General features: G+C 38.1%; 1 protein-coding gene across 9 annotated transcripts in view; it reads right to left on the bottom strand.

The window, feature by feature from the left end:
* OTUD4 (OTU deubiquitinase 4) overlaps positions 1–21,210 on the bottom strand; it is a 46,951-nt gene that overhangs the window by 13,548 nt on the left and 12,193 nt on the right. For all 9 annotated transcript variants that reach the window (XM_070608950.1, XM_070608957.1, XM_070608956.1 and 6 more), the window contains 12 exons: positions 19,062–19,108; positions 18,311–18,383; positions 16,375–16,456; positions 14,387–14,519; positions 11,535–11,592; positions 11,219–11,336; positions 11,064–11,128; positions 7,941–8,035; positions 6,790–6,893; positions 6,497–6,683; positions 2,193–2,355; positions 246–369 (listed from right to left, as the gene is read on the bottom strand). In XM_070608950.1, coding sequence (XP_070465051.1) covers positions 246–369; positions 2,193–2,355; positions 6,497–6,683; positions 6,790–6,893; positions 7,941–8,035; positions 11,064–11,128; positions 11,219–11,336; positions 11,535–11,592; positions 14,387–14,519; positions 16,375–16,456; positions 18,311–18,383; positions 19,062–19,108 — 1,249 coding nt within the window. The remainder of the gene's footprint in view (positions 1–245; positions 370–2,192; positions 2,356–6,496; positions 6,684–6,789; positions 6,894–7,940; positions 8,036–11,063; positions 11,129–11,218; positions 11,337–11,534; positions 11,593–14,386; positions 14,520–16,374; positions 16,457–18,310; positions 18,384–19,061; positions 19,109–21,210) is intronic.

Raw genomic sequence — 21,210 nt, 5'->3', positions numbered from 1 at the left:
ACAGAACAACAAAATATGAAGACAGAGAAAGCCAAGGGCTATCTGAAACATGTTTAGTCAGCAAATAATAGTTCTCAGAATGACATTTAACATGCTTTAGCTTGAGTTAACGTTTCTCTGCCACCATGAGATATGTGACAATAAACTGCTCCCTGATTTCAAAAGTAAGGGTTCTCTTCCCAATGTCTAACTTTAAATCAGACACAGATCTCTAGCATCTGCATTCAAATAATGAAGTAACACACCTTTATCTTTTCGTTCTTCGGGATCCCCTCTCCGCCTGCTTCCTTTTCTGTCACCCACATGTGATGATTTTCTCTGGACGCATGGGTTGCTGCTCTGAGAAGCTGACTGACTAACTGATGAGCTCTTAAAATGAACAAAACCCCACACTTTGTGTTAAAGATTTACCCACAAATATATGAACAAAAATCTTATAATCTTACTCTTAAAACATCTGAATAAAAATCTTAAAATTCATAGCCCTATATCATTACACTTCTGAAACTACAAAAAAAAGAATCTAGGTTTCCTATTTAATTATATACACTACAGTAATAGGCTTATTAATAAGTTGAAGTACTAGGCCATCAGACCCTGGGCATAAATTAGTAGTAAGACTTCAAATCCCCATCTCGGGGAGCCACCCTGACCAAATGTTCACCTTGCAACTTACACTTACATTCTTTGCACAAAGAATAGCACCCTTCACACCAACCTTCAAAAGTAGCTGTTATACAGCCTTTGTGGGAAAAAACAGGCAAGTGCAAAGAGAGACAGTGCACTGGATTCTTATCACTGAAGTGCTACTGACTGTCAATCACTTAAGCACTGCATGAGATCCAACCATCTCATTGTTGAAACAAAGGGACTGGACTAAGTCAGGTTTTTAAGCTGAAGTATCACTAAGGCCCTTTCTGCTTCCAGCACTCTGAGAGAATGCAGCACAGCTGAGACAGGATCTCAGCCCTCTGTGGCAGGAGTTTTCTAGAAGACAAACCCGAGTCACAATCAAGTCCAAGAAAGAATCAAACTGCCTAGTCTAAGTACGAAGACCCCATTTTAACAATCAAAAAATTTTACAATCTATTCCCACATGACAGAAGTTGTATTTTTATCATTTCCAAATTGAAAAAAAGGACAAAAAGCTATGAGTACAACCGTAAATGATCTGTAGTTTTTTACTAACTAAATGTTATGGGAAAATAACATATGACATAAAGATAAATATACTTAGCATACAGACCATGCCCAATTCATATACGGACGTGGGCACTTCTTCCAACCCCTGTGCAAGACTGAACTACTATTCCAGATCCGCTGCTTGCAACTGAGCATCTCACACCTCTAAAGGATTCCACAAAGGCCAGAGAACAGAGAATTGTGGTGTGGGGCCCTAACATTTTATATACCAGGTAGCCTTCTATAACATTCCATTTTGTTTGTTTCATCCACTGTTAAGAAAAAGTGTCCAACCACCATTCTGGATCACAAATTATTTGGTACCACTTACCAATATTTAAAAGAACATAGGCTCAGGACTCCCAGTGCCCCCAAACTGAACCAGTTACCCCTCCCCTGTGCTGCCAATGAACCCTCCCCACAGAACCCTCCCCTCAGTAAAGAGCATTTACTTCACTCTACATGAGAACTGTCTTCCCTTCTGACTCCTCCAAAACAATTAAGAAACCTAAAGGTAGAGAACATTTCTTTCATCAACCCAGTGTCCAACACACAGAGCAAAGGTGAAGCCACAGGGTTACATATACTATCACCTCCAAGAGGAAACACTCAGAGTGACAGCTCTTATTAGACAGTCTAGGTTATTAGGTCCTTGTATGTTTAATAAGGAACAGTGATTTTATAGATGTATCTTGTTAACTGAATCATGAACTTCTACTGCATATTACTCTAGCTAGCAAAATAAATGTGTTTTGGTTCAAAAGAAAATACTAAACTAGAAGTGAGGTAACCAATTTACTTGCCTCAACTCTGCCACCAACTAGTAATGTCTTTAGACCTAATCTTCCTCATAAAAAATGTGAAAAGGAGGGACAACTACATGATCTTTAAGATACCTTTCAGTTTAAAAAGATTTAGTCTTACCATCATTAGAAACTATGGCTTAATATAAAAACTGTATTAAGGAGAGACTTTTAAGTGATAACTTTTAAAATCTCTATTATACATACGGAAAGGGCTGGGAAAGCCTGTTCATCTCTGTTCTGAATCTCATAGAGTAAACGAGATTCTTCTATAGCTTGCTTCTCTCTGCGCTCTTCTGGGGAGAGGCCAAAATAGTTCGATTCTCGACTCGCGTGATCAGAATCCTCAGCTCTCTCACGATCAGGTTTTCTGTCAAATAAAACATTCTTGTCATGAGAAAAAAAAACAAAATGTACTGCGTACCTAAAATAAAATAGCCGTTTTTGGAATACAAATATTTGACTAATTTAGCTATACTGTGATTATTATTCAACTTTTGGCATCCTGATAATAAATGTTTAGCAAATGAAGTCCCTATAGCATTAGGATATGTTAGAGTTAAGAAGACAAACTTACAATAGGTGGAAAAATTTAAAAAGAAAAAGAAATATATAACTCACTTCCAAGTGATACAGAAATAATTCAGATTTTTTTTTTTTCCTTTTCATCAGGACAGAAATGTAAAGCACTGTCTATATTCTTTATGCCATCTTCCAATACTTTCATAAGAATTCACTTTCAAAAGAAAGGGAAAGTTATTAGTTTAGGTATCAAAAGCACTGCAATTTTTTAAGTAAGGGGAATGCTCAGAGGAGACACTTGGTCCATCCTCCTGCTTTCTGATGACACCACTAAGGGAGATGGAAAGGTGGGATGAAGGAAAATTAGGATGTACCAGGCTAGATACTAACTGCACAGATAAGACTGCTGTCATCTCAATATAGTTTTGGTCAATGAAGGATGACAAATTAATGAATAGAGTCCAGTAGCCTATAACATAGTTATCTTAGTGTTAAGGCAATATAAAGACCATTTCTACTATGTCTAACAGTTCCACAACAGTGGGAAATGAAAATCTAAAACCCACAGGAAAAATACGTCGTCACAATACAAAGAGATATAATCTTCCTAAAAAGAGTGGGAAGAACACAATGATACCATCTGGCTTTTTTTACCTCCGAAATAAAGAACAGTCACTTCACGTGCTCAAATAGTCCCACTTAAAATCATACCCTAATTCCAACAGGGAAAATGTCAACCCAAATGATACTAGGGAAAAAAAAAAGTAGGAGAGCAAGTCGGGCCCCTTATAATCTTATACTAGTCCTTCTCAAAATCCAGTGGGAGAAGACTCCAAAGAAGACTGAGCAAGCAACAGGAGTCTCGGGAAAGTTAACAGCACCTTACCACCATGTCGCCTCACCCTAAACTGTCCATCTCATCCCCACCCACCACACAGAGACGCTAACTGGAGGAGAGGCATTGAGCAATGACACTACTATCATTTTCAGCACTTGCATAATGAAAGCATACATGGCAGTCCTGCCTGGTTTTTGTTATATTTCTTTTTGTTTTCTCCAAAGGAAGAGACAGTATCAATGAGAAAGAAATGAAAAAGTCACAGTTCATGAAGGTCTCATGCCCAACATTACAATTCTTTTATTCTGTAACTAGAATTCAAAACTCATGTGTTACACAGTAGAAAGAAAGTCAAGATAAACTCTAATGAGCTTAAATCAATTGGACTATTAGCTATAAAATTCTAAACTTTGCCTAGATTCAAAAAAAATCTTAAATATTTAATCAGCAGTCACTAAATTTGTCTGAATATACTAGTAAACTTTACTCTGGCAGCCACAGTGAATGCAGACAAACTGCAGATACAACTAGGTTGCTATATAATCTGTCACAATGTCAAAAATAATTCTCTAAAGTTTCATATCTATATTATTACCCACTGTGTTCTGCCAACTTGTGTTTTTCTATACCAAGTAATACATAGCTAACACATAAAAAAGAAAAGGATCCTAAGAAGACAGACATTTCACATCTGTCTGACCATTCTACCAACTCCCAGCAGATGGGATATGACACCAGAAACACACTGGATACAAATTCAGTTTGTGGTAAACAAAAGCATATTTAAATTAGCTATTTAGTAGTCTGTGTGTACCTTCTTTTTTAATCTTTAAGACACTACAGGGTATCCCTGTGTTCAAGGGGACAAAAATGCTTCTTTTAAGAAATGAGAATTTTATTAAAGAAAAGTCTCATTTCTGCCTATGACCTTCCTATATTTACTTCATATTTTTAGGTTTCCAAAGTCAATATTCAAAATAGGTTAGTCCTCCTAGGTACTTTGCTTGCATTGGGCAGGACGTCACCAGATGCTAATGAGTGGAATCTGGTCAATGTCCAAACAACTGACTTCAGCCTCCAATAGTCGATTAACAGCACAAATTCTGTTTCTTGGGAGAGGTAACCCACCATGGGCCCCGGAGGTCCCCTCACATTGTTGCGGGGTGTGTCAAGAATGCAAAGCCTCGACCATTCTACTCAGGCCAATGTTCAGGGTCGTGTTTGCAGTGACCAACTTCAAGGGATCAGGTAACATCTTTCTTCTGATTTTTGAATCACTTGTTCTCATTAGAACTTTTGGAAAACTGGATTATGAATATGCAAGTACTTTTTACACATGTAAAAAGTATCCCTGGGAGGATATGCAGGAGTCTGTTAACACTAGATGCCTCTGCAGAAGGAAACCAGATCACTGGGAAAACAGGGATAGGAAGAAGAATTATCACAATAAAGAAACTTTTGAATATTTTCGATTTTGAACAATATCAATTAATTTCCTATTCTAAATAGTTTGTTAAACTAAAAAGAAAAATGTAATATATTTGAAGTATTGGTATTCATTACAGATGGAACTGTGTCTCCCAAAAAGATATGTTCAAGTCCTAACCCCTGGTACCCGTGCCTGTGACTTTATTTATAAAAAGGGTTGAGTCATCAACTCAAGGTCATACTGGAGAAAGGTGGCCCTAAACCCAATGACTGGTGTCCTTATTAGGAGACAGACAGACCCACAGGGAGAACACCATGTGATGATGGAAGCAGAAATGGGAGCGATGTATCTACAAGCCAAGGAACACCAAGGGCTGCGGACAACACCACAGTAGGAGGGGCGCAGGGAACAGATTCTCCCCTAGAGCCTTCAGAGAGAGTACGGCCCTAGTGACAACAAGAGCTCACACTTCAAGCCTCCAGAACTGTGAGAGAATACCTTTCTGTTGTTTTAAGCCATGCAGTTTGCGGTACACCTTGCTACCACAACCCCAGGAAACTAACACAGGACTAGTAACATGTCAGCCTAAGAACCTAAAATTCTGTCTTGAAGATGTTACATACACTATATTTAATGTCAAAATGTTAAGTACATTCCCAAGAAAGGGGAATGCCTAAACGCCAGAAATTAAGGAACTAACGACCAGAGCTTGGCAAGCACACATACTGAAGCTACAGCTGTTCAGACAATTGGGGAGAGGGAGCTTGGGTGGAGACGGCATTAGTCACAGTAACCAGGAGGGCCCCAGCACGCGCAGGCCAAGTGTGCATGAAGATGACAGCCTCAACTTAAGGCACGCTTTCTTGGGCTGGCCCAGTGGCGCAGCAGTTAAGTTCGCACGTTCTGCTTCTCAGCGGCCCGGGGTTCGCCGGTTCAGATCCTGGGTGTGGGCATGGCACTGCTTGGTAAAAGCCATGCTGCGGTAGGTGTCCCACATATAAAGCAGAGGAAGATGGGCATGGATGTTAGCTCAGGGCCAGTCTTCCTCAGCAAAAAGAGGATTGGCAGTAGTTAGCTCAGGGGTAATCTTCTTCAAAAAAAACAAAAAAGCCACGCTTTCTCACATAAAGCTCCTCCAAAGGGCATAAACCCCTCTGCAGAAGAGCAGATTAGAGAAAAAATAAAATTCACAGCACAGGAAACTATGACCCTGAAGTTCATCTGTCTCTGGATGCTCAGTGAGAATGCTAATATTCGTGATCACATTAACCTAAAACTGTAGCCCGGTTCAGTATTAGACCCATAACCACCAACAATCCAAACTTATCAGAACAAAGTAAACCAACTATTTTGGTCGATTCAAGTTCATATATAAAGAACACCCTCATCCTCCAATGAATTAGAAATGCAACTTGGAATTCAGTACTTAACACAGTGCAAGCTACCAGAAAACTATTAAGTGCCAGAATAAGATTTGGCTTGGATAAGATCTCCTAAATCATTTGAAAAAAAATATACATGCTTTACCCTACAAAATTACCTTGATTTGTTTAAAGAGAATTATAAAGGACTGAAATCCTCACGTGGTATTTTGTCAACAATATTTTTAATATTATGCTACAGACAAGTACATGAACACAAAATTGTAACTATTTAAATGTAATGTGGCAAATAAAAGAAATGCCCCTCAATTCTTACTTCTCTTGCATTCAGGAAGGTTACCTTATGATCTGTGAGGGTGTCCTGCTAAGATTTTTGTGCTCACTGGAGGGTTTCTGAGACGGAGACCCTGCAGGATGAGTGGAGAAGCCATGCTGTCTCACTCCTGAGGGCTGCTGCAGCCGAGGAGGTAGTGCTGAGGGGGCTTTTACTGGCTTGCCTGGATTCTTTGGCCCTCTGTAATCCATGTCTGTGACAAGAAGTCAAAAATACCTCATAAACTTTCCTATTATAAACAGCTCCAAGTACCATCCCCACCACTCTCACCCCCCAACTGTAACTCAATGTGCTCCTACCAGGATGGAAGTTTTGTCCGGAAGTAGAAGGTTTTTTCATCTTCTTCCCTGACACTGTGTTCCAGCTTTCTAAGGGAGGTGGTTTGAGATTCTTCGGTGAGTGTCTTCATGAGGAAGAAAAACATTTGTAATAACTTTAAGTATTCCTAGTAAGACTATCTACGTAAGTATTGTGCATAAATATTTTATTTTCAACTTCTGTAAGAATTTCCAGTTTTAGTTGTTATATTAAAAATTAAAATACAAAACATTTAGCAACCCAGATGCAATTCTAATCAAATAAGATGACATACATCAAAAGCATATTCTCTAACCTAACAAAACAGAAGGCTAAAAGGCCTTAATGATAATCTAAGCAAAAGATGAGACAAAGAAGGAATGGCTGTTACTGTTAGCTGTGACGATGGTACTGTAGTTGAGGTGGGGAAAGGGAGTCCTCACCGTGCTAGAGACACATATAAAGATCTGTTTCTGTAAGAACTGGTGTGATGTCTGGGATTTGCGTCAAAATATTCCAAGTCCATCCCCATTTAAAAAGGAAAAAAGAGGTTAGGGAGAATAGATTAGAAAAGATTGCCAAATGCTGTTAGCTGCTGAAACAGGGTGATGGTTATATTGAGGGTCCCTGTACTATCCTCCTTATATCTGAGTGTGAAATTGTCCATTGTGAAGTTTGGGTGTGATTTACCACCTTTTTCTCTAGTAAACGCAGCAGCAACTGAAACAAAAGGTGCTCTAAAGTAACAACGTGTAACAGAAAGTCAACCACGATATTTTACTCTCCGTCTGACAAACAATGACTGAAAACTAACTACATATGCAACACAGAGCTGAATGAAAGCAGAAGTGAATGTGGGCCCTATCCCCCAAACCTCCCACTTGATAGTGACAATATACTCAATTTCCCAAATTGCCTTTGTGAAGCATGGCACATTTTAAACAAGCAACAAAACAAGTATTTTTATTTAAATATTTCAACGTGCAAAACACTAAATTTGAACTCAAACTTCTTTCTCAAAAGATCTAAATAAATATATTTTCTACACGTAGACAATACCTTTTAATTGACTTCGCAAATACACAGTGCCATTTAAAAATGCTCATGATTACATTTGGCTAAATGGAAGAGACAGGAGAAGAGTGGTACATACTTCTTTCCAAGTTCTTCGACCAAAACTGGTCCGTTCTCAGAGTGAACACCTTGAAAGTCTACATTAGAAAATTTTCCATTGTGATCCAACCTAACCTGTTGAACAATCCCAGAAACAAAAATCAGTCACCTGCTCCCTTTGCATTAATGATCAGGTTTTAAATTTTTATTTTGTTTTCAATTAAGGAGAAAATGAATGTATATCGTTAAAAACAAAACAAAGTTCAAAAGGGTGCACAGTAATATCTGCCTCTGACCTCCCAGACCTATGCATCTCTACCCAAAAAACTTTTCTTTGTTTACCCTTCCAAAATTTTTCTAAATTCTTTTTCTAAATAGTTCAAAGAGGGGCTGGCCCAGTGGCGCAGCAGTTAAGCGCGCACGTTCTGCTTCTGTTGCCCAGGGTTCACTGGTTCGGATCCCGGATGCGGACCTACGTACTGCTTGTCAAGCCACGCTGTGGTAGGCATCCCGTCCCACATATAAAGCAGAGGAAGATGAGCACGGATGTTTAACTCAGGGCCAGTCTTTCGCAGCAAAAAGAGGAGGATTGGCAGCAGACGTTAGCTCAGGCCTGATCTTTCTCAATAAATAAATAAATAAATAGTTCAAAAAGAAGAGCACAATCAAATAAGGCTCCAAATGTTAGCTCAGGGCTGATCTCCCTCAATAAATAAATAAATAAATAGTTCAAAGAGAAGTACGAGCACAATCAACTCAGGCTCCAAACAAGAGAGGTAGCACGTCCTGGTTCTGAACCAGGGCTATGGCACCATACACACTAGGATTCAAGGCCCACTCTTCTACTTACCAGCAATATGACCTTAGGCAAGTTACTTATCTCAATTTCAGTGTCCTCATATGCAAAATCGGGCTAATAATAGTGCCTACATCATAGGACTCGTGGAGATGGAATGAGGTACATATGATATATGTAAAGGACACCAACTAGCACACAGCAACCACTCTAGACGAGAGCAACTATTATTATAACTACTATTATCTTCTCACTTTTCCAATATTTAAAATGTGTTAACTGTGACCTTTTTTCTCCCTAAAAATAGATCCACCATCTGTTCTCTAATAAACAATCGGTTTTAGCCAATAGCAAATCATGACAGAACAGTAAGCCTTTAGATTTCTTTCTGTGGTCAGATGGCCCCCATCGATCAGGGCATCTGCCAATCCTGCACTAGGATCACCACGCTGGGAGCCCAGGGTATGCAGCATGACTTTAAGCAACCTCCTACTTTTATTAGCAGATGAGAGTCCTCAAGCTGAGGTTTCATTCTTCATCAACCACAACAGGACACTTTGCCTTCCTCTCTTCAAAAGTTTAACAATAAAAAAGATTTTTCTAAAGTTAATTTTGATAAAGTTTAAAATACATCTAACATGCTTACTTGAGTAAACAAAAGTCACCTTTGAATCACAGCAGTTTCCATAATAAAATTTCAAAGAAATTTTAGCCAAGTGAAATAGTTAAGTAGTAGAAATCGAAACAAAATACTCTAAAAAGGAAAAAATTAAAACAAGTCTCTGCTTTACCATCTACTTTATCAACAGCATCTACTTTACCAAAAGCAACTGAAACCTCAAAGGAAATACGCTTGATTTAAAATAACGACTAAGATGATTTTAGTGATGCAACATAAGATAAGCAACCTTCTCTTCTCTGTTGGGGCTGGGTGGTGAGGGACGGGGAGCCCTAAGCCCTGGGTTCCTTCTTCTAAGTTTTCCAAATCTCTTGTAAAAGATACCACAATTCTGTTCGGCCATCAGAGCACACTTCTGACAAGCCTGTAGGGAAGAACCTAAATGAATCATATTCTCTTCTTCCTCTCCTTTCAAATACCCTCGAATCAGAACAATAGTAAAAGTTCTTAAGGTAAAGTCTGTCACTTTATGCCCAGATATAATCCTGGTCAATCAGATACTTTTCACAAACCACTTCATCATAAAGGAAATGAGTGTTTCCGTCATAAGTCAAGAAAAAATGTTTGTCAATAGCTATTTTAAAGTAGTTGGGTTTTTTTTAAGTTACTTTATTTTATTTTATTTTTCTTGCTGGGAAAGATTCGCCCTGGGATAACATCTGTTGCCAATCTTCCTCTTTTTACATAACCTGCCTGTACAGCATGGCTACTGGGCTACTGACAGACAAGCGGTGCGGTTTTCGCCTGGGAACTGAACCCAGGGCTGCTGAAGCGAAGCGTCCTGAACTTTAACCACTACGCCACCAGGGCTGGCCCCAATGTAGTTTTAAAATGGCAAACCATTTAAAATAGAAACCATTTTTGATGAAAATTACCTTTCAAATAGCAATATTTTTGTGCATGTGCGTTGTTTCTGTTTTGGAAATAGTAGTACCTTTTCAAAAACAATGAACAAAAAAGGGACCTTGGAAATTATCTTATTGAGTTTCTCTAGCCTTGGTTTGACTGGACCAGATAATTGGCATTATTGGAAGCAGATAATTCTTTGGGGGCAGGGAGGCGTCCTGTGCACTGTAGGATGGTCGGCAGCATCCCTGGCCTCTACCCACTAGATGTCAGTAGCACCTTCCCAGCTGTGACAACAAAAAATGTCTGCAGACGTTGTTGGGGGGGGTGCAAAATCATTCCAAATTAAGAAACACTGACCTAACCCAACCTTCCACTTTAACAATCAACTACTTAAATGCACAGCGGCAGCTCACTCACAGTAAATGGCACTCTCCTTACTATTCACTAGCCTTTCTCAATCCAAGAGAAAAATATTATCTATCCATCAAAATCTTCCAGGATTACTTTCATAAAGAAAACAAATTATAACGTCAAGTTTGAATCACCTTCAGTAAATTATCTGCCAAGTGTAATTAAACTTCCTTCTCTGAAGCAAGTAATATCAGAGAGTGACTCGTTAAAGATCATGCGATGGGATGCGATAGTTTTAGATACATAGAATTTTGGTTATGTATTCAAACGGGGCAAAAAGCTAAACATTTAAAACTATTAAAATGTATACAAGATAAAACATTCTGAAATCTTAAATTAACAACACAAACGTGAGCTGTTTTCTTGGTTCCTATTGGAATAAGTAAGATTTCAAGTAAAATCTTTTCTTCCTCTATATAATCACTTACTTGGCATTTATCTCCAACTTCATACTGTAAGCCAGCAGCAATGGAATAGTCACGTTTCTGTTGAGCTGTAAAACACCAGTATATATCAAGTTGACTTAATTATTTTCAAGCACCCACAAATAAAATTTATGGAAAATGCAGATTTTTTAACTCACCTTGTTTAGACTTCAGCCAAATTTCATACTCCACATTTCTATAGACTGCTGGATTGAGTGACTTAAGAACCTTTCTAGACAAACGCAGGTTAGGAGAGTTCCCATTGTTTTTCAGGTGCTAAACAAACAAAGTCAGGAAGTCTGATCAACACAGAAACGCTTTTACAACATTTTCGTTTGAGCTATATATGAGTACAATCAAATGAAGCAGAAAACTTCAAAAATTAAGAAGTCAGCCAAAAAGTTTCTTACTAGATGATCCTGCCTCTATTGAAAAGGTACCAGAAAAAAAGAAAAGAAAACTACAAAGAAATACCTGATCACTCGACAAAGCTTTCAACCCATTCACATCATTAGCAGCGGCAGCTTCACTCCTACAAAGGAAGAAACAGAACCATAATTAGGAGCACAAAATGCGTCTGCATGCATTTAACTTCTTCCAACCTCATAGAAAAATCTCAGAAGTCAGCTATATTACAAAAAGCCAAAGCTGTATTCCAAGAAGCTCCTAAGAGTTTTAGCATAAGTGTGCACGGATGTGTGGGGGTGTTATGTGTATGTGTACATGTATATGTAAGATGTAAGTCAAAGATTTATATCCGTACCTCTTACTGGCTGAATCACCAGAAAAAAAGAAAGAGAAATAAACTGTGAAATCTGGGTGGATAGAATAATTGAGTTTATAAAACATTCAATGTAAAAATTTCCTTTCAATGTATAAATGAGGCTCCATTAGACAAAATATTCCACTACAACAAGATGTACAATCTAATGAGATGAGATACAACTATGAAATCAGTAAGTTAAATGCTAATAAGTGCTATGGGGTAGAGGGAGGGAGGAAGAAATGATAGTGTTGAGAAGGAGGCTCAAATAATAAAAAGTGGGATGAGGAAAGAACCTGCTGAGACATCTTTTTGAATACAGAATTAAAGATGATGAGATAGCAAACCATATGGATACTTAGTATTCCAGGCAGAGGGTACAGCAAGTGCAAAGACCCTGGGGTGGCCAAGAGGCTGGAGATGCTGGAACAGAGTGATGGCAGGTCAGATGAGAGATGAAGTGAGAGGCTACCTGTACTCTTCTCTCCTACAATTCCTCCTTAATAAATCAATCTCTAGTCTTCAGAACAATCTCTAAGTCTATACCCTTAAATGCAGCAATGTTTAAGAGACCCCAAGTATCTAGAGTCTAGACTAAAAAAGCACCCATAATTTTCAGTACTTCAGGATTGACCAATATGAATGTGACAAGAATCCAGGCACAAGACTATAGTGACATCATTGTACCTTCCTCCTTATTACCACACTATGCCTATTTATCCTGCCACGATTATGTGACATTCTTCCCTAGCTGAAGCCTTGCCCTCCCTACACCAGACATTACACAAGTAAAAAGAAATCTTAATAATGCAACGAAAAGTTAATTAAAAAGGCTCCCATGTCCAAGGGGCACAACAGTACAGTATAAAAAGAAAAACTGAGCATTACAACGTGCACATCCTCCCTGGTAAACTTCTCCAGGCTGCTAGCCTTTACTCCATGTTTCACTGCGACTGCCGTCCCAGACCCAGCAATTGCTAAAACTATTAGCAGCAGCAACCACGAAGCATGTGCTGGAAGGCCGCCTACACCACTCACAGGTGTAAGACAACAAGCTAATCATTCTGTCCCAACTCCCTGTCTGCTCAATTACACATCTGAATCAGACATGGTTTCCTGGAGAAAACCATGGAGCAGAATTTCTATCTGTGCAAAATTAATTAGTCTATTCTAGGATTATATTTACAATGGCAGACCCAGATTCTAACCTAAGTGACTCATTTCTTTCTTACAAAGAAATGGTAGTCAATCAAATCTTCAATCAGGATCAGAAAAATTTAATTCAACAAACGCCTAGAATTACAGATAAAAGCAGATATATTTAAGTATTTAATGAAGAATTAGATACCCTAAGGCTTAATTTCATTCCTTTCTCTAGTTTCACAGTATGTGACACTAAGTAGGATACTTTCATATTCTTAGACAAGAGAAATAACACACTTATAGCTTCACTGGGAATGGAATAGGCTTGGTTCTTATATAAACTTATTAATATTACTGATAAAAACTAACATATGTTGGACACTATATCTATCAACTAGGCTATGCACTTTACAGGTTATCTCATTTAATTCTTACAAATTCTCCCTTTCGAGGAAATACTAATATATCCTCAGTTTATAGCTACAGAAGTGAGGCTTGTTAGTGAATTTAAGTAACTTCCCCCAAGTCTAGTTAGTAGGCAGGAAGCCAGGTCTGAAACCAGGTTTGGAAGTCCGCAGCCCAAGCTCTTAACCTATGCATCCAGGTTAAGATTATACTTAACCTCTAATCTAAACTACCCCACACAGCCTGTGTGGAAAAGAAAAATAAGACTCAAGAGACTACAAGTTAAAAGGTGCTTATTCACAACCTAAAGAGTGGCATTATCCAAAGCTGTTCACATACCTATATCCCAACTTGGGATTTTTATTATCTAAAAAGAAAAAGAAGGGGGCCGGCCCCATGGCCAAGTGGTTAAGTTCGCACGCTCTGCTTCAGCGGCCCAGGGTATCACCAGTTCAAATCCTGGGCGCAGACTCGGCACCACTCATCAAGCCACGCTGACAAGGCGTCCTACATGCCACAACTAGAAGGACCCACAATTAAAAATGCACAACTATGTACCAGGGGGCTTTGGGGAGAAAAAGGAAAAATAAAATCTTTAAAAAGAAAAAAAGAAAAGAGAAAGAAAAAGAAGTAGCATTATCTAAGACAAAATTTTAAAAAGTCAAGGAAATCAAAATGGCCATTTTTTCATCACAGGATATGTAAATAATTGACAGGTTAACCTTAAAATTTTACAATACATGCACATATAGGTAAGACCAAATCTATTCTACAGATACTCATCTAGATTACACAGAAATAGATTCTTATCAACCAAAACATCAACTTTCAAAAGAAAAAGTCCTGCAATAGAAATCAGGTAAAATTAGTGACAGGGAAAAAGAATCTTCCACCACAGGCTGCTGTATTTTAGGAATACCATAATATCTCAACATGCGAGGCAACTCTAGGCAGGAACATTTATTGAACATTTACAGCACTATAAAGGTATTTCAGGACCTAAATTCATTCTTACTTGCAACTATCATCCTCTGAATCTGATATTTCACTGTTGTTTTCATCAGCTACTTCGGAGGTGTCTAGTCCCATCAAGATTTTACTAACATCAGTTTTAAATACCTTCTCATAGAGCAATTCATAAAGGAGAGCTGCAAGTAACAAGAGAGAGATGTTATGCAATATTAACTAATTTTATATTCTAACATAAAATTGAGATTGTCTATCACTGAGACTTCTAAAATCTTAACTGACACTTGCAACATCTTATGGTCAAAACACAATTTAATCAGAAAGTTACGCAGATAGAGAACAACTAGAATCTCGGTGTGTGCAGTTAATGAGTTCAAAATCATCTTAGGAGATACTGCCATTTTTAAAACTAACAAAAACAGAAAAAGGGTCACCACTGTGAAACAAGCATGACAGTAAAAGTTAAACATAAAAATTGAGCAATTACTCCATTCTACGCACTGTGCTAAGCCTTTACATATCTTCGTATTTAATCCCAGCACAGTGAAGTATTATTCTTCTAACTGTACAGATGAGAAAACTGAGAATTAGAGATGTCATACAACCAGCCCAACCCTAAGAGCCTTGGATGGAAAACATTAAGATTGCTAGAAAGAGGATAACTTTTCATTAGGGACTAAAAAGAAACTGTTATAAAATGTATTCTCAGCAGCCACTGAAGGAAAGAAGGCTATTTGGACAACTTTTCTGCTTTAAAAAAAAACAACTCCAGAACATGGAAATAAAGATTAGTAAACGGAGTTTAGGAGTCTACACATGGAGTTTAGGACTCTCATTTGGTTCTATTACAGTAATCTTTATGAAAACAAGTACACTAAGAATTCACCCACGATGGGTGCCCACCCCCTACATGAGTCCCCAGAGACCTCCTTCTCACAGACCATCTTTCTTCCAACCCTATTATCATCCAAACCACAGGCACTGAGAAAGCACAAGAAAGGGAGGCTCCAGGAGCTGAAGCATCCAGATTTTGCCTAGCTGGGAAAGGAGGACGACACAGCCCAGGACACACACAGGTAGACTTTCCTATCTCAAAATACAATCAATCAATTTTTTAAAAATCTGCATTACACATATCTTTCCCGGTCACCACTAGCTTAAGAGGAAAGAGTTGTTACGTGTCCAGCACTGCTGCTTTGTATGCGTGGTGTGCACTCTGTCAGACCAGATGACAAAGGATGTGAAGGGTGGCAGCAAGGAAGGAACTACTAGAGTAGTGATTCTCAGTCTGGGAAGGAGAGGGGATTTCATCCTCCCAGGAAATATTTGACAAGATCTGGAGACATTTTTGATTGCCACGTGGGAGAGAGAAAGCTGCTGGCAACTACTGTGCAGAGGTCAGGGATACTAGCAAACATCCTACGATGCACAGAACAGCCCCCACCACAAAGAAGTTTCTGGCCCAAAATGTCAAACAGTGCCAACGCTAAGAAACGCTGCTCTAGAGCCAAATACAACCAAATGCTTGATTTGCTCATTTACATTTTCAAGTTACACACTAACAACTTTAAAAATACATACAAATCCTTATTACTAACATTATTTGGCCAGCCTAGCAGTGTAGTGGTTAAGTTTTCATGCTCTGCTTTGGTGGCCCAGGTTTCACAGGTTTGGATCCCACGTGCAGACCTACACACTGCTCGTCAAGCCATGCTGTGGCAGCATCCCGCACAGAAAATAGAGGAAGATTGGCACAGATGTTAGCTCAGGGCACATTTCCTCACAGTCACACACACACACAAATTATTTACTGCAGGAAAGAAATAACTTTGTATTTACAAGTCAAACTCTAGCACCTAACTCCTTTTTTTCTGTTGAAACAAGTTTTTATTATAGTATTAATATTTTGGGTAACCTACGGTTCTTAGAAATATCTTTTTATACAACAGAGTATATTTGCCCTGATTTGTTTCGTATTAAGACTGTATAGCTTGGGAATATAATTTCCTATACAAACAAATGGGTGATACTTACACTGACACATGGCAGAGCTCTCTTTATACTTTATGGGATAGACAATATCATAATGATTTCCATTTGAAAAACACAGTAATACCTGAAAAGGAAAAATAAAAGACACCTTTCAGCCCCTCATATAAAGTGGAGGAAGAGTGGCACAGATGTGAGTTCAGTGCCAATCTTCTTCAGCAAAAAAAAAAAAAAAAAAAAAAGGAAGGAAAAAAGAGACAAAAGACCAAGAAAATATTCCACAACCTTACTAATGCTTACCTCTAAGAGGCAGAATCAAAAGAAAATTTTTTCTGCTTCTTTACAGTTTTAAGTACTTTCTAAATAGTCAATTACTTACTTACTTAGTTAAGTAGTCAATTACATAGAGAAATGCATACTGATTTCGTTTAGATTATATCATATTCCAAAAACTGTATTGCAAAGGCTAGAGCTAACCACCTTGGAAACCCCCAAGTCTTTACAAAGAGAGTATTTCACTCAATTCCCCTCCCCCTTACCACCATTAGCATGGTGACAAGATACTTCAACTTGGCCTGGATGATTCTAAAACAGCTAATTAAAACAAAGTTCTCTTAGAATGTACCAGTTGATTTTTCTTTTTCTTTCTAGGTGTCACATAATTTTTCAGCTGGTTCTGCTTCATGACAATAACACCTTCACCAGCAAATTATTTTTATAATGAGAAATTACCAAAGTATTTCTGGATGCACTGGAAGAACCTGTTTACACAAGTTATTTTACTATTTAATGTTTATATTGACACCAAACAGTAAGAGTCAAGTTAATCACATACACTATTTCCAAAATATATAAAGAACTCATAGAACTGAACACCAAAAAAACGAACAACCCAATCAAAAAACGGGCAGAGGATATGAACAGACATTTTTCCAAAGAAGATATACAGATAGCCAATAGGCACGTGAAAAGATGTTCAACATCACTAATTATTAGGAAAATGTAAGGCAAAACTACAATGAAATATCACCTTATGGCTGTCAGAATGGCTATAATTAACAAGAAATAACAAGTGTTGGAGAGAAGGTAGAGAAAAGGGAACTCTCACAAACTGCTGGTGGGAGTGCAAACTGGTGCAGCCACTATGGAAAACAGTATGGAGATTTCTCAAAAAATTAAAAATAGAAATACCATATGACCCAGCTATCCCACTACTGGATATTATCCAAAGAACTTGAAAACACTAATTCAAAAAGATATATGCAGCCCTATGTTCACTACAGCCTTATTCACAATATGCAAAACTTGGAAGCAACCCAAGTGCCCATGAAGGGACAAATGGATAAAGATGATGTGGTGTATATATATACAATGGACTACTCCTCCATAAAAACTGACGAAATTGTGTCATTTTCGACATCATGGATGGACCTCGAGGGTACTGTATTATGCTAAGCGAAGTAAGTCAGAGAAAGACAAATACTGTATGATTTCACTCATATGGAGAAGATAAACACATACACAGGTACAGAGAACAGACTGGTGGTTACCACAGTGGAAGGGGGTGGAGGAGGGTGAAAGGGCTAAAGGGGCACATATGTATGGTGACAGACGGAAACAAGACTTTTCATGGTGAACATGATGCAGTTTATACAGAAGCTGAAATCATGTACACTTGAAATTTACACTTATAAACCAATGTGACCCCAATTAAAAAAAAATTTTTTGATCATATACAATAATATCTCAATTTTTTTCCTCTGGTGAAATGTTATAATAGGTTCAACACAATGCTCTGTGGGGAAAATCAAATACAAAATAATATGAATCGATGATTAACAGGAACTTAAACTCAGTATCATAACCTTCATACAGAAATTTATTCAAAAAGTCACTTAAAAATTATAGCTCAGAAGGTCAAGGTGGCAAATGAGTAGTTCTTTTACTTAAATCCTTTAGAAACACTCAGAAAAATTCTTACCTTTTCAGGAAAATTATTTTCAGTTACTTGTGAAGGAGAAACATTTGGTTCTCGATAAATTATAAAATCTTTCCTGAAAATAACATTTAGAAATTACTTCTGACAGAATACATTTCATGAATTGAGATTTAATAGTTCATTAATTCATTCATCACAAGTCTGGCATGTGCCAAGCAATGTTCTAGGCAGTGGAGGTAGAGCAACAAACAAAAGATAGTAATGGAACACCTAAGTTGCAAAATACTACATAAAAGTATCTTTTAAAAAAATAAACTTTCAAATGTAACTTCATATACAATTCTAAAAGGAGACCTCAAGGCACAGAAATTGTAAAGATGAAATTTATTTACATTTCCAAAAGAAAAAATAAAGCATTAGCCTCCTCCTCTCTTGGGCAACAGCAGTAAAATTGATAATACGGTACTTTGCCTCTCTTCCAGTGGCCATTCAATGCTACTGGCCCTGAGAAAGTAGGAAATCATTTCTCTACAAGGTTGATAAGTGATATAGTTTACAAGCCTGGAAAAATTTCTGTACTCCTTTCCAAAAATATTTTAAGACCTACAGCTTCTAAATGTTGACATATCTAAATGTCAAAATCTAAACGATGCAATTAAAAACGCAAAACCTTAGAAAAGATGCTTCACAACCAAGGCATATAATTGCTTTCTACTTTAACAGTTTTAGTACAACAGAATATACTAATTTCCCACTGATTTTATTTTTGTTTACTTATGTTATCACTGTTTACCTGTACATAAGAGAAAGGGCACTTATTTCCACTTGTCCAACCCATTCCTGTATTGAAGAAAAAATAGTTGGCACGTAAGTGTCTCATACTTTTTACAATATACCTCTATACAGTACATTAATACGTACCTTTACACATTATACCCAGTGAACTAGAAAAGCTCAATAATACTATTAGTATTGTGAATACTATAAAAACATTTTATAAAACAGGATATAACATACACTAAAAAGCTGCCCAGGGGCCGGACCCCATGACCAAGTGGTTAAGTTGCGTGCTCCGCTGCAGCAGCCCAGGCTTTCGCCAGTTCGGATCCAGGGCACAGACATGGCACCGCTCATCAAGCCATGCTGAGGCGGCACCCCACATGCCACAACTAGAAGGACCCACAACTAAAAATATGCAACTATGTACTGAGGGACTTTGGGGAGAAAAAGGAAAAATAAAATCTTTCAAAAAAGAAACACAAAAAGCAAAGCTGCCCAACTCTCTGTTGCAAAAGTCCTCAGTAACAGTGTGGAATGACAGTGCCTACTGGTGGCAAGACCATGGAGTGGTATCTCTAAGTTGACAAAGTGTTGAAGGCAAGGGCTCTGTACTCCAACCTAGCACCCAGGACAGAGCCTGGACATGGTATGTACCCAGAAAATGAGATGTTCAACAGAAGCAGAACTCAGTAATCAGAAAGGATAAAAAAGGGCAGAAGGTCTCTTACCTTCAGGGAGACTGAAGGTATAAAGAGAGCAGAGTCCCAGCAAATGTTTTGAAATGAGGTAGAAATTCTAACAGTCCTAAAGGAGTCACTTTAAGTCTTTAAGTTTTTTAGAAGGAAATGGCCAGTATATATCAAAATTTAAAATATCCATATAGGGGCCGGCCCGGTGGCACAGTGGTTAAGTGTGTACATTCTGCTTCAGTGGCCCAGGGTTCCCTGGTTCGGATCCTGGGTGCGGACACGGCACTGCTTGGCAAGCTGTGATATGGAAGGCATCCCACGTATAAAGTAGAGGAAGATGGGCATGGATGTTAGCTCAGGGCCAGCCTTCCTCACCAAAAAGACGAGGTTTGGCAGCAGATGTTAGCTCAGGACTCATCTTTCTCAAAAAGAAATCCATATATCTTTGACCCAGCAATTCAATTTCTATAAATCTATCCTAAAGAAGTATTTCATCTGTCCACAAAAAGGTATATAAACAAGGATGCTCACTGTAGCTATTTGTAATAGTTAAAAAAAATTTTTTTTTAAAGAAAGCCCCAAGATGGCTGGCCCACTGGCATAGTGATTAAGTTCAAGTGTTCTGCTTCAGCAGCAGTGGGTTTGCAGGTTCGGATCCCCAGCATGGACCTACACACTGCTCATCAAGCCATGCTGAGGTGGCGTCCCATATACAAAGTAGAGGAAGACTGGCACAGATGTTAGCTCAGGGACCATCTTCCTCACCAGAAAAAAAAGAAAGCCCCAAGATCCCACTAATAGGCAAGAAATAGTTAAATAATTTATGGTTCGTCTACACTATGTATGGAATACCATGCAATCATTAAAAAGAACGAGGTATACCCACACAAACTGATCAGATTATTAAGTGTAAAAGGTAAGTCACAGTAAAATAATCGTATTGTATAAAACAAACAGAAAGGTATGTTCAATACATATGCATATGTACATAGAAAGAGGACTATAAGAACACATCCTAAATTGACAGTGGAGACAGGGAATTCAAGATGAGGGAAAATGAAGGATATTCACTCTTCATTCTGTATTAAATCTTTTTACCATGAGAATATATTCGTATACTACCTGTGAAATTAGTAAAGACAATACTAACAGTCACTAAAAATAATGAGCTATGGTAAATGAATACTGCTGCTTTTTCCTTGAAATTTGAGAATAAAAGATTTTAGACAATGTTTTGATCTCAGACAAGGAAAATCTTTCCCTCAGAGACTTTCCATTTTAATAGTTCTTAAAAGTTGGCTCTGGTTTTCAAAATGAAATGAGTGCCATATATTAAAATAGATTTCTTAAAATAGGCATCTGCCGAACAATCCTAGCTTCCCATGAACTGTTACAAGCGACACCCTCTGCTCTAGAGGAAATCCTTCACTGAACCCGGTCTGCTGAGATCACAAACACAAGCTACATCTACTT

Source organism: Equus przewalskii, chromosome 2 (genome assembly GCF_037783145.1).
Source record: "Equus przewalskii isolate Varuska chromosome 2, EquPr2, whole genome shotgun sequence".
NCBI lineage: Eukaryota > Metazoa > Chordata > Mammalia > Perissodactyla > Equidae > Equus > Equus przewalskii.
Note: the sequence above shows the minus strand (reverse complement) of the source record. Positions and strands in the feature narration are given on the sequence as shown.